Source organism: Musca autumnalis, unplaced genomic scaffold (genome assembly GCF_047663935.1).
Source record: "Musca autumnalis isolate F117 unplaced genomic scaffold, ASM4766393v1 scaffold_2, whole genome shotgun sequence".
Classification (NCBI taxonomy): Eukaryota; Metazoa; Arthropoda; class Insecta; order Diptera; family Muscidae; genus Musca; species Musca autumnalis.
This window is the reverse complement of record NW_027411755.1, coordinates 22,708,271-22,723,517: the sequence shown is the minus strand read 5'-3', so window position 1 is coordinate 22,723,517 and position 15,247 is coordinate 22,708,271. Positions and strand designations below refer to the sequence as shown.

At 35.8% G+C, this 15,247-nt stretch overlaps 1 protein-coding gene across 1 annotated transcript in view; it reads right to left on the bottom strand.

Annotated features, from left to right (window-relative positions):
* Positions 1 to 12,524, bottom strand: part of GluRIIB (Glutamate receptor IIB) — a 31,375-nt gene extending 18,851 nt beyond the window's left edge. The window contains exons 1-3 of the mRNA XM_073965175.1: positions 12,082 to 12,524; positions 268 to 506; positions 45 to 197 (exon numbers count right to left, since the gene is read on the bottom strand). Coding sequence (XP_073821276.1) covers positions 45 to 197; positions 268 to 355 — 241 coding nt within the window. The 5' untranslated portion in view covers positions 356 to 506; positions 12,082 to 12,524. The remainder of the gene's footprint in view (positions 1 to 44; positions 198 to 267; positions 507 to 12,081) is intronic.
* Positions 12,525 to 15,247: the final 2,723 nt, after the last annotated feature.

Below are 15,247 nucleotides of genomic sequence, written 5' to 3'. Positions count from 1 at the left end.
ACAATTTGTCGTAAAATCGACAAAATGCCACACATTTGACTTACCTATCTCTTGCAAAATAATGCTGTCATCTTCACTCAGGTAATGTTTGATGGGATTGAATTCTAATTGGTATTCTTGATTTAGATAATTTATATCTTGAATGGCAGTATCGAAGGCCAGCTCAAGATCGTTTTCACCTTTGAAGAAAATGGCACCTGTAAATGGACAATGATAATTATATCATAATGGGGCCAAATGACAGATGACATTTTCCATATGTCTTACCGATATTTAGAGTCTGCTTATCCAACTTTTGCAGCGTTGCTTTGAAGATAATTGCCAGGAATATTGTTTGCAGTAGTAAAAGTTTCATTTTCACTACAAATTTATTTTAAGTTTCACATTTCACAAATAGGGAATTTTTCTTTGGTGTGTGTGTATAGTGTAAAGAGTAGTATTATATTTCCACTATCAATTGCGTTATAATTATTACATTGGGGATTCAACTAAATATAAATTGCATTCTATGAAATTAAAAAAATCCATGTGATTTTGTTGGCCAAAAAATGTTAAGAGTTTTGTTTGGAAATATATTAGAACTTGAAAAAACCATTTATAGGATTATTATTGCATATTGTGCCTTCTGTTATGAAAAAAGCGAGGAAAATCGACGATTGGGAGCATCGTTGGAGGAAATTAATGGCAAAGAGGCTGAAGCAGATAAAGACGAACATCAACACAAAAAGAAGAGAAGAATACGAATTGAATAAATCATTTGTAATCCTAATCAAAAACTAGAACAGTTCTACGCAATTCAAAGAGGTTCATTACTATCGATGAGGACCAATTAGGCTTTTCAATAGCTTTTTTTGACTGATCACGTGTGAGTCGTGCCATAGTATCATGTTATTTTTTTAGTATTGTTTGTCATTTTATAGTGGAAAGACTTACGATTGAACCATGTTTACAAATCGTTCTACATTATTACGAATCCACTTTCTCTGAGGAATGTGTTTCGAGCCGAATTTTGTTTAGCGATTAGGCCCATTTCTGGCTTAATGGGTATGTAAACAAGGAAAGTAGCCGCATATAGGTTAAGAGCAACCTAAAGAGATTCAAGAGGTGTTACTTCATCCAGAAAAAAAACAACGGTTTCGTGATGTTTGTCCGCTGGTACAACCATCAGCTCGTATTTCTTCAAAATTATATCGGTGAGAACTTAACCTTCAATGCCTACAACTTGAAAATGAAGTTGATCTCGACTAAACTTTGGTTTCAACAAGACAACGATTCTTCTCCAGATGACACCAATCAATGGATTTATTAAAAGAATACTTCGATGTGCAAACAATTGCAGGTTTTGGGACGGTCCTTTGGCCACCAAGATTGTGTGATATCACACCGTTAGACTTTTTATTCGCTTCAATTCAGGCTTTTGGGGCAAAAAGTCACGCGTGCCATACATCAGTTACCAGTCGAAATGTTCGAACTATTCAGCGAAAATTAGACTCTACGGACAGACCGTCTAAGGCGTAGACTCGGCCAACAATTGATAGACATGAACTTAAAAAAAAAATGCCAAAGAATGTTCATTCGAATGATAATAAACATTTTCCATTCAATTAGAATTTTCTGTGTTTTTTTCTTTAAAAAAGTTAGGAACCTCTAGTTGGATCACCCAATATTTAGGAGCTTCTTCTAATGAAAGAGCCAACCATCACAGTCTACACCAAAAAAAAAATCATCCTTCTTATATTGTAAGAATACCACTTGGGACATTCTGGGCATTATAACCAAGACCACAAAGACTACTAAACACTTTAGTGCGAGATGTCTATGAATCTGTGGCCCTAATATTGGCACATTTTGGGTCATTATGTCAGGAAGCATCGACGTGCACACAAAAAAATTATATCTGAAAATTTTGCCTATTACGGCGAAGATCATTTCTAATATTAATTTTAATAAATTACTCGTTGGAGTCGAGCTTAATGACCGATGATTTTTGCAAGTGAATAAGGAAAGCCGACGACTCGAACCCACACAACCACCACTATAAATTTCAGACATATCGGCTGTAGAGCGGCTTCGCTGTCATATAACTTTTCTTCTTTCTCACTCGGGTCATTATTTCAGGAAACATGGACTTGTCCACGAAAAATAAAGTTGTCATGCGCTCCAGCCAGCTAGACAGACAGAGGGACGGGCATGGCTAAATCGACTTCACATTACCTGAAACGAATTTCGTCCAAAGATATTAGGGGTCTAAAATAATTAAGACCCCAAGTATGTTTGGACGGAATTCGTTTCAGATAATTTGATAATTTTAGCCATGTCCAACCGGCTGTCTGCCCATCTATCTGGCTGGCTGGTGCGCAAAATAACTCTCGAACGGATTAACCGATTCGAACCAAATTTTGCACTTGGTAATATTTTGCCTAAACTAAGCTTAAGGTCAAAAGTTCAAAATTTTTCTGTAAAATTGTGTGAACCATAACTCACGAAGGGCGCAATCGATTTCGTCCATACTTTGCATGTCGTATTATTCCTTCCTGATACAGATCGGGTTCGAATATGGATACGAGAATTCGGGTACGGGTTTAAAGGCTCCTCACAGATAGTTTTGCATTTTTTTCAGCAGGTTTTCTTTGCGGCTAATTTTACAAAGGTACACTTTTTTGGGCGCAATACCATACTTCATGAAATAATGGTCTAAAAGCTCCAACAAACCCCTACGGCACCAACTAAAATGGCAAAGCCGCAAGAGTTTCTGATTGGTCGTAGGGAGTTTCTGATTGGTTCAAACTTTGTACATTATATTATTTTATCCTGTCATGTATCATGTTGGATTATGGACTATATCTGTCCACTCCATTGGGTACTTCCCACACCAAATTCAGAAAAAATTAAGTTTAGGAGCTCCTCTCGTAGGTTCAGCAGGTTGTCCTAGAGACTCTCAAACTTTTTCAAAAATTTCTTCCAAACTTAGTTTAACGTAAGTAAGAATGCCTACTAAACATTTTTGGATATGTCAATGATATGGTATAGCCCCACTTTACGGAATCTACAGATTCCAAACTCTTGATGCAAAATCAATAAATTTAATATACGGCATAAGTTGTGTGTTTGTTTTTTTATCAAAGGCTGAGGGTGTATCTCCGTCTTTCTAGTTTACTCACATTCCAAGAGCATGTAACCCTGCAGCACTACAAGCCGCAATTGCTTTGTTAATCAAAGGTCATTGATATATATCTTTGTAATTCTGAAGGACGTAGGCATTTTCGTATTGCGCATCTCCCCACATGCCACATAAAATTCGCAATGCATTATTGGTTTTTCTAATGAATAACACCTTCTCTGTTTTCCCTGGATTCATCTCCAGGCCAATTCTTGTGGCCTAAGTATCCAGTGATTTTAGGCCTCCGTTCATGATGTCACTCAGTACGAACGGGAATAAACCAGAGACGCGTATTACCACATCGTCCGCATTCGCAACCAAAGAAGAAGCCAAAGCAGTGGCTAGATAACCCCTCTTTGTGGAGTTCCTCGGTTTACGTGCTTTAACAGCATGCTCTTTCCTATACTATTTCTGCAGCATGGTGGGTGTCCAACTACTGATAAATGGTTCCACGCCGAAGTAATGTAGGGCATGCTCTATTGCTGAGGTGCTAACATAGTTGACGGCGCCTTCTATATGAAAAAAGTCGGCTAAGGACTTCTCAATAGTCCTAATAACTTCGTATAGGGCGGTGGCTGTCTAGCGTCCTTCAAGGCAAAGGTATTGACTAGACGAGTTCTCTATCTTTTCTCGAATATTCAAGCGTGTTAAGCAGAAATGATGAAAGTCTTACGGGTCAAAGTCTCTAGCATTTTCGTGACTACGTTTTCCTGGCTTGGGTATGAAGACAAATGTTACCTGTCTCCAACCGATACCGATGTAGCACCCCAAAAATGAAAAAAATTCACATACGCCAATTTAAAAAATATTGATGCAGTATTGATTTAAGGTGTCCACAGAATCTAACGGCATTTAAAATAATTTGTTTGTGAAAAAACGGTTAATTTTTTCACAATTTATGGACTGGTTTTTATACCCTACACCACACTGTGGTAAGGGGTATTATGTCTTTGTGCATTGGTATGTAACATACAAAAGGAAACGAAATATACCCATAGTTCGTTTTAGGGATATACATATAATCACTTTCTGAGTCGATTTATGCATGTCCGTCCGTCCGTCCGTCTGTCCATGTATTTTTGTTCGCAACGTACAGGTCACATTTTTTGTCCGATTCAGCTGAAAATTGGGGAATATAATGTTTTTAGCCATAGGAAGAACGCTATTGCTTTTGGTTCAGATTTGGATATAGCTTTTCGGCCGATTTGACGTATTTGCTGCACCAAACACGCTATATGCGTCCGATTTTGATGAAACTTGGAATGTGTGACTGAATTCGGTCTAGAAATAAGTGTGCCGAATTATATCAAAATCGCTTCAGATTTGGATATAGCTCCCATATATATTTTCGGCCGATTTGACGTATTTGCTGCACCAAACACGCTATTTACGTCCAATTTTGATGAAATTTGGAATGTGTGATGGAATTTTGTCTAGTTATAAGTGTACCATATTATATAGAAATCGGTTCAAATTGATTTATATCTCCTATATATATCGTCACCATAAATGCCCAAAAACGTAACCCACAAAACCAAAACTTTACAGGAGAAGCAAAAAACGGTATAAAATTAAAAACTGTTTTATGGAATATTAATCTTATGAAGGCGAGTATATGGGATATTATCGATCATATACGAAGGGGAATTAGTAGTGAAACCAAAACCGCTGAAGTGCTTAGTTTTGAGATCCTCCATTACAACAAAATCTGCAATATTATCCCATTTTCCGAATGTCATTTCTTGAATAGCATCGTTGTTTTTGAACCTAGAAGCTTGAAATTTTGCCAGAGCATGTGTTTTAGCTTTATGTATCAGATTACGTCAAAAAATGAATTTCTATTTTCATGTCGGTTACGTCTTCGGGCATTTATGGTGACGATATTTAGGCTATAGCTCAGTTTTCTGATCACATACATCAAAATAATTAACCGACCTTCATCTAAAATTTCGTAACAATCAGTCCATTATGTGCTAAAGTCCGTGTCATATAATTGATGTCATAATGTATACGCCATCCTATCAGCGTTACCAACAGTTTTTAATCCGAAATCTAGAGTTGTGCCAAAGGCACTATATGGAACTATCTAGTTCACTTCGCAGTTCCAATGGCCCACATTTTTTCTTTGAACAAACTGCGTATACTTAACATCACACGTTATATTTCATGATGTTACTCATACGTTTAGGAACTAGTACAAGGAACTAGGAACTAGATTACCCAACTCTACCGAAATCGTCAATAAAATTTGGAAAATCGTCAAAAATCGTCAATATGTTCCAAAACTAGATTTGATTACCTTTTAGTGCTGTAAATCTAACCCACAGCAATAAATCTAACCACATCTCACTTAAATACCGCTATAAAAATAGCTTTCAGAAGATGAGATGATTTCCCTATGGCTATCGAGTATGCAGTAATACAGCAAGGTAAACATGGGTACACATTGTCAGTTTTGAATGACAGATTTGCTCAAATATAGCTTGCTTGACACTGTGACCGTCCATTTTTGTCGGTCATGCACGTACGTTTTGGTTGTTGGTCAGTCAGAAATCCATAAAAAAAACAGTCATTCAGAACCGACTGACTGACCGCTTAAAGAGGTCATTAGTAGAAAGTTTAGAAAGCTGGACTCATTATTTTTTTTTAACATCGAGAGATTATCTTGAAAACATTTCAAGGAATATTTTCATCCATTAACAATCCTAAAGGAAAATTTTTATCTGACATAATTCGAAGGTGAGACAAAAACCATCAACATACCTGTATACCAGAATGTACCTTAGCCCACTTAGCGCCGAGATTTTTTACGAGAAAACATACAATTTTATACGAAAATGATATTTTTCAGACGAATAGTTTTACTGCCTGCAATCTGGCCTTCTTTTAAAAGTGCCGAAATCTTTGAAGGGTAATATAGGTGTATTCATATAAGCCAATCCCTTGGTTTTTGATTGAGAAAATACTCTTACTAATTTCATAACAAAGCCCCAACTTTGTATGGATGTAACATTTATGGTTAAATTTATATCGCATATTATTACAAAAATTCAGATTTTTTAATAGCTTGCGTTTTGAGCCAAATGCGTAGAAATGCATAGACCAAATGAAGTTTTATAAGCGTGGAATTAGAGATAATAGACAATACTATAACAAAATGCAAAAAATACAAAAGTTTACAAAAAATCCGAGTTTTACGTCAATTTTTGCAACCATTTTGTTTGTGTGCCGTTTGAAGATCTGTGGCTTTATGTGGGTTAATATAGCCAATTTAGCTTAGAGCATTAAAAAAATCATAAAATGGAGTTTGTTTTGTAATTTGTAATTTTGGCTTGCATGAAAAATCGTTTTAGACCAGAAAATCGTCAAATGGTAATTTTTCAATTTTGGGCCTAAAAATCGTCAAAATGAAGATAAATCGTCAAATTCGGGAACACTGCATCCTATACATATTGTTTAAAGTAACAAGTAAGAAATTATAAGCCAACTGTTCCGACAGAGATATACTCTCAGTCTCGGAATTAAATAAGAGAAGAAAACACAATACATTTGACGTCTATAGGAGTTTTTTTGGTTTTTGGGTCAATTTCTTAGGGAGTATGGACTTAACAACATGTTGCCAAAAATTTAAAAAAGATCTCAGCTGAGTCCTAAATCTGCACTCTTTCCAAACTTTCTGTGGGAGGACCCTGAATGAGTGGTCTGATGTAATCAAAATTTATGGCCCCAGTGGCACATGTCAACATATTCCCATTGTGGTCAAACTTTAACAATCTTAAAATCTAACAAAAGTAAACAATTTCGGGGGTGCCGTCTAATAAAATCTTAAATCGATTTTTCCCTTTGAGTTAAATCACATTAGTAAGTGCCGGCAGGCTTTTTTTGAGCTCATTATCTCAGGAAGTAAGGACTTTCCCCCAAAAAATTTAAACGTCGTAACAGGGCCGGCAAGAAGAAACTGTAGCAAAAATTTTAAAAAGATCCGAGCTGTTAGACTTTACTTTTTCCACAGATTTAGAAAATATTCAAACCTGATCATCCCAGGAATTAATATTACCATATGTAAAGTTATGATCAATTCGGTTACTACCTTCGAAAGTTAAAATATTTTTGAACCCACGTCCATGAAAACACATGAAAAAAGTATTGTCACAGCGTGTTAACGTTCCTAGCCAAACTCAAAATTTTCAAAGACTAGGCTAAGCGTTTGTCATGTAAGCCATACAATAAATGAACAAATATTTAGCGTTGTAAAAAACAAATTGCATTTGAAAGAAGAAAAGTTAGATGGTAGCGAAGCCGCTCCACTGTCGATATGCTGGATGAGCCTCTACCAAAGGCGAAACATGTCCCATAGTGGTGGTTGTATGGGTTCGAATCTTCGGCTTTCCTTTTTTAATTGCAAAAATCATTGGTCATAAGGCTCGAATCGAACGAGAAATTAATTAAAATAATAATAAAAATTGTTTAACTTTTGTGGTGGAAGTAACTAGATCGGTTGATCCGTTTGTGAGTTAAAAAATCTTTAAAAAATCCAAGTTTATTGATCCGAAAACCAATGAAATTTTTTTTAAATATCCACGTTTATTGGTCCGAACACCCATGATTTTTTTTTTAAATCCACGTTTATTGGCCCGATCACCCATGGAAATGCACGTTCATTCAACTAATGGCTCATAAAAAATATTCTTTAAAAAATCCACGTTTTTTAAATGGTTTTATTTAGCTCACCCTGTTTGTTTTATTATTTATTCTTGGGTCAAATTTAGTAATTCAAATTTGACCCTCTTCCTGTCAACCGATTAATCTGAAATTTTGTATGCACTTTGGATTTTGGTGATAATACAATTATGTTTATTCATTATCATTATAAATTCAAGATGGCCGCCGCTACAAAATGGCGGATAACGTAGGTTTTATCAATCCCATCAATATGGGTATCAAATGAAAGGGCTCAACAAGCAGAATACAATATACTATAAAAAAATTGAAATCCAAAATGGCGGCCGCTACAAAATGGCGGATAACGTAGGTTTTATCAATCCCATCAATATAGGTATCAAATGAAAGGGCTCAACAAGCAGAATACAATATACTATAAAAAATTGAAATCCAAGATGGCGGCCGCTACAAAATGGCGGTTTTATCAATCCCATCAATATGGGAATCAAATGAATGTGCTCAACCAGTAGAATACAATGTACTATATAAAATTAAAATCCAATATGGCGGCCTCTACAAAATGGCGGATAACTTAGGTTTTATCAATCCCATCAACATGGGTATCAAATGAAAGGTCTCAACAAGTAGAATACAATTTACTATGAAAAATTGAAATCTAAGATGGCCGCCGCTACCAAATGGCTGATAACAATTTTTTATCAATCCCACCAATATGGGTATCAAATAAAAGAATAAAAGGGCTTGACAAGAAGAATACAGTGCACTATACAACCTCAATATTTAAGATGGGCGCAGCCACTAAATGGCGTATAATTAAGATTTAAATTTAGAAATTGAATCTGTAATTTAGGTATCTGTTTAATCCAGCCTGAATCCACCACCCAAGTCAAGATTTTTTATCGTGTTGAGGACTGTGTGGCGTTAGGTTGGCTAAAAATGATACGTCGTTAACAGTACACCACCCAAGTTAAGGTGAAAGGTTAAAACGCGCCGAGAACTGTATGGCATTAGGGTGGATAAAAATGATATGTCGTTAGCGTTTTCCCCTCAAGACTCAGGCGCATCTTGTTGCACATAGCCATGCACCTTTATTGGACCTCTGGGGGGGGGGGGGGGGGTCGACCGTTTAAGTGTCCATTACTCGTGGGAACAAAATGGTAAAAAAATATAAATAATACAAACACAAATAAAACAGAAACTGCAACACAACGTAAACGAAGGCTTCAAAAAGCGAAAGAAAAGTATAAAGCAAAGCGAGCTAAAGAAAGTGAAGGTGATAGAAATAGTCGTTTACAGAAACGGCGGGAACAATTAGCGTCAAAAACACCTGAGCGATATGAGGCCAGGTTAAAAAAGCAACGTCAGCGATATACACAAATGACGGGGTCAGAAACGCCTGAAGAATATAAAGCCAGGTTAACAAAGCAACGTGAGCGATACACACAGATGATAGCGTCAGAAACACCTGAAGAATATGAAGCCAGGTTAACAAAACAACGGGAGCGATACACACAGATGTGTGTTGCCTTTAATACTATCATGGGATTCTACAATATATAAAATGCAGGGCCAGAGTACGTAAAAATACTTTAAATAAAATTTCCAATCGTTTCGTTTCGTATTTTCCATAGGAACAATACAAAACGAAACATAACCCTCGTTGGCCGAGCTCGCTGTTTAGTTTCGTTTTGTTTACATTCGTGAGTACGAACAAAACGAAAAGCGAAAAGTACTCAACTCCACAACAACAGATAGAAAACTAAATAGTACTTAACACATGTGAATAAATCAAAAACGTTTGCTGGTTGATAAAATTCACTGTGGTATGCTGATGCTAACTTATAGGGTTGTTAAGCAATCACATGTGTGTGTGTGTGTCTGAGTGTGTCATTGACCATAACGCACGGCAAACGTTTCCCAAAAATACTTGTCGTTTCGGTGGTGAATGAAACAAATCGGCAAAGCATAGCAAAAGTTACATTTCACCAATCGTACGGTTTCCATCTTTTTACGTTGAAAGTTTGTGTTTTTGTTTTGGTTGTGAGAATGAAACGATTCAGAGAAGCTGAAAAGTTTGTGGCTTTGTGTGATTGGTACGGGAATCGTTTTGTTTCTTTCCGTTCATTGTGCAGGGCAGCAATGTGGATCACGCAGTCGTATACTTAGGTGCGAAACTGTTTGAAGAAGGTCAAGCCTACGTGGATCTTAGTAGAGTAAGATCTTTGCAGGGACTACGTATGGAGGAGTGGGACTGCAATAAACTAACGGGCAAGAAACCTTGCAATAATGAAGCACTAAATGAATTAAACAGAATGCGAAATAAAAACTTAAAACTAGAAAATAAAAATAGGTAAAAAAAACTTTTTAAGTTAAACGGTTTTATGTTAAACATACATTGCAATGTTTAAGATAAATGTACTAAAAACAAAAAAATAATAAAATAGATACAGTCGTGGGAATTTTAAACATATGCATAGACTAGACTAAAATAAAACCGTGGGGCACGTCAATTGTCTACAATCGTTGATTAAAATGTTTGTTTTGTAATGTTACACTATAATTAGGCAGTTGTTCAACCGATAACGATGGACGTGTGATAAGTAGGGCTAGAATGTGGAAACAAGCTAGCAAGCTCGATTATAAGCGAGTTTTAGGGTTTCATAGTGGTGAGCGAGTAGTACTTTGTAGATTAAAGACAAACTACGAGCAGTGAAACGATTCCTCGCCAGCCAGCAGTGTGAATGTCCAACGATAAACTAGTTAAAACATCTCTTTTATTTACATGGAGTGTATAACTATTGGAATTTCCATGAGCAAGAAAATAGTAAGTAATTTCCTCACCGTCTGCGGGCCAACTGCCTAACGACGAATTAAACTATTCTTCTATCGCACATTAAGTCGATAATTTGTAGACAATTGACGTGCCCCACGGTTTTATTTTAGTCTAGTCTATGCATATGTTTAAAATTCCCACGACTGTATCTATTTTATTATTTTTTTGTTTTTAGTACATTTATCTTAAACATTGCAATGTATGTTTAACATAAAACCGTTTAACTTAAAAAGTTTTTTTACCTATTTTTATTTCAACTAATGACCCATGAAAAAATATTCCTTAAAAAATCCACATTTATTCAACTAATGACCCATGAAAAAATATTCTTTAAAAAATCCACGATTCATTCAACCACAAGGATTACCTTCGCTAAAAATCCCATATCCCCTTGTACTGCATTTAAGCGAATTTTTTTCAACTTTTAGAGTGGTACCGGAAGATGTTGTTCGATATAGATCTTTATGGAACGTGATTTAAGATTGAAAGAAATACTACGATGTGTAAAGTTTACACCAACGCAGTCACTGATTTTTATAGTTACCGTGAGCTATCGGGCAAATATTTCAGGTAAACCTCAAAAAACCCTAAAACTGCATTTTAAGCGAAAATTTTGAAAATGTGTCTGTTGAAATCAAGGTACAGATCATAATTTTTAAGATAGAGCTTTAAAATTTAGTATTAGGGTTGTTTTGTATTGAAAATGGTCTACATCGGTCAACGTTTTCATATAGCCCCCATTGAAGGGTATCTCCCAGTTTTCGGTATTTTAATGGTCCTGGTCTCAATATGGCTGGAATTTGGTACCTAGTCTTCGTGTGGGGGTATAAATCATTCGATAAGGTAATTATCAGGTTGGGTTAACATTTTCATATAGTCCCCATAGAACGGTACCCCCCGTTTTTAGTGCTTTGAAAGTTTTAGCTACATAATTCAATAACTAAAATTTGGTATTCAGTCTTCGCTAAAGGTACAAGACATATACATGTACAAAACATCCCATGCAAAAAATCAGACAGTTTAGGTTAACATTTTGTATAACCCCATATAAGCGTAGCCACCATTTAAGGTTTTTTGAAGATTTTAGTAACATTTTTCTACCGAATTGGTTGTTAATTGGAATTTTGTGTTTCCAAAAGATAGAAAATATATTCGCAGAAAACTATCAATATAAATCCACGTTTAGGTATATCGTGTATTGCTCCATTGTATGCATTTCGACGTTTTTTTTTTCAAATTTCAAAGCTCAATTCAGAAAATTGTTAATATCGGTCCATATTTTGGAAAGAACAACAATGACGTTCCGTGATGACTCTTTTAAAGGGAGTATTTATTATCAGTTAGGATTATCTGCTCCGTTCCCACTTGCGGCGTTCCCACTTGCACAAATGTTATATATACATACGTATATATGTTGATATATGTGGTACTTAACACGTATTACTACTTTTGTTTTAAAGAGTATTTATATATGTTTTTCGATCCGTACGAATTAATACACTAAATATGCATTTTCTGCAAGATTTTTTCATTTATTAAAATTATTAAAAATAATAGTTCTTTTTCACTTTTCTTTCATATTTTATTGCTTATTTTTCCACAAATTTCTATTTCACTTTTTTAGAAAAGAAAAAACTTTCCAAGGCACTAAAGACACAATTGATTTACACACGACGAAGTGGGAATTTTGAGCAAATTTTCTGTTCTTTATTTTATTTTAATTTTTCACGCCAAGTTAAACTATTTCATTCCTTTTATTCTATTTTTCCGTTCCGTTTCGATTTTCTTAGGCGATCCAACGTGATCCGTTTCCGTGCGTTAACTAACAAAGGCAACGACGCTAAGTGCGTGAGCCGTTCACTGTCCAGCGCCATCAATATGTAGTTTTTAGATGTCTTCTCTTCCTCTCCACGGAACGATGACGTTCATGGACACTTTGCCCTCAAGAAAACCTGGCTAGTTTGGCAACGAAGCAAAAAAGCTAATGTTGATGGCGTTCTATTGTTGTGATGCTGTTTTTCATAAAATTTTGGAAGTTTATAAAAACATTACTCGTCTGTCCGCTTGAGGTGTTTATCAATGTCTCTGTGTTGGTGTCGTCTGTTGTTGTTTATCCCACTTTTGTTTAGCCGTCCGTCATTCACATTGAAAAACAGGCAAATATTGCCGATAGTTTCGGCAATATTTGTCCCCCACACTGTCTCGCATCAGCTGAAATAGTTTGTTCTTTATGGAGAGTGGAGTGATGTCTGCTAAGATTTTAGGAGGTCTGTCATGTTTTCTGTCTATTGGCATCAACATTTAATGGCATCATTCGTCGCCTACAATTTTGTATGCATGCAAACAATATATTATGAGATATTTTGGAACGTGGCGGATTCTAGAAATAGTTTCGGCATAAAAAAGAGATTATGAAAAAAATTTCTCTTTATATTCCATAAAACAATGGAGTGGAAATTAATGTTGTGAAATAATTCTGGAAAAAATTTCCTTTGAGAAAAAAACTATTTTTTCAAGATTTTCAAAACAAAAATCGTAAGCAGAAAACGCCCATAAGGGTCTTCTATAAAATAGAAGACGTCTGTAAAGGTCTTCTGCAAAATAGAAGACGATTGTAGGGATCTTCTATAAAATAGAAGACGGGCATAGGTGTTTTCAATAGAATAAAACACCCCATAGGGTTGTTCCATAGAATACAAGATCACCGTAGGGTTCTTCAATAGAACAGAAGACCACCGAAGCAGTCTTCGATGGAATAGAGGGCCGCCGAAGAGGTCTTCGATAGATTTGAAGACCAACGTAGAAGTGTCCTACAGAATTGAAGACCAACGTTGGGGTCATCTATAGGATAGAATACCATCGTCTATGGAATAGAAGACCGAAGGCGTTTTCGATAGAATAGAAGAACCACCTATGTGTCTTCAATAAAATAGAAGACCACCGAAAGGGTCTACGATAGAATAGAAGACCACCGAAATTATCTTCGATAGAATAGAAAACCACTGAAGTTGACTTTGATAAATCAGAAGACCACCGAAAGTTCTTCGATAGAATAGAAGACCACCGAAGGTTCTTCGATAGAAGAGTAGACCACCGAAGGGCTCTTCGATAGAATAAAAGACCAATGTAGGACCACTACAGAATAGGAAACCATCGTAGGGGTCTTCTATAGAAAAGAAGACCACCGATAGAATAGAATTCAAATCACCTCAAGAACATAAATAAGTTATCCACGTCATGCCAATGACTTAGATAAATAATCCACGTCATTCCGATGACTTAGATAAATTATCCACGTCATTCCAGTGAATTAGATAAATTATCCACGTCATGCCAATGACTTAGATAAATTATCCACGTCATCTCAATTACTTAGATGAATTATGCACGACATACCTATGAAGTAGATAAATTATCCACGTCATTCCAATGACGTAGGTAAATTATCCACGACATCCCAATGACGTAGGTAAATTATCCAAGTCACCCCAAGGACATAAGTATATATATTATTCAAGCCATCCCAGTGATTTAGATAAATTATACACGTGCCCCAAGGACACAGATAAATTATCCAAGTCACCCCAAGGGCATAGATAAATTTTCTACGTCAACCCAAGGGCATAGATAAAGTATCTACGTCAACCCATGACATAGATAAACTATCTACGTTTTCCCAATGACTTAGATAAATAATACAAGCCATTCCAAGGGCATATATGGATTATCCACTTCAATCCAATGACTCAGATAAATTATGCACGTTATCACAATGTTATCCAATTACTTAGATAAATTATCCACGTACCCCAAGGACATAGATAAGTTATCCACATCTCACCAAAGACGTAGATTAATTATCCACGTCATCACAATGACTTCGATAAAGTATCCACGACATCCCAATGACTTAGATAAAGTATCCACATAGATAAATTATCCACATCATTCCAATGACCTAGATAGATTATCCACGTCATTCCAAGCCAACCCAAGGGCATATATGAATTATCCACTTCAATCCAATGACACAGATAAATTATGAACGTTATCACAATGTTATCCGCGTTATCTCAATTAGATAGATAAATTATTCATGTACCCCAAGGACATAGATAAATTATCCACATCTCACCAATGACGTAGATAAATTATCCACGTCATCTCAATGACTTCGATAAAGTATCCACGACATTCCAATGACTTAGATAAATTATCCACATAGATAAATTATCCACATCATTCCAATGACCTAGATAGATTATCCACGTCATCCCAATGACTTCGATAAATTATTCACGTTATCACAATGACTTAGATAAAGTATCCATGTCATTCCAAGGCCACAGATAACTTATTCACGTCATCCCAAGGAAGTAGATAAATTATCCTCATCATCCCAATGACTTAGATAAATTATCCACATCATCCCAATGGCATAGATAAATTATCCACATTATTCCAATGACTCAGATAAATTATCCACAAAACCCCAATGACTTAAAAAAATTATCCAAGTCATCCCAATCACTTAGATAAATTATCCGCATCATATCAATAACTTAGATAAA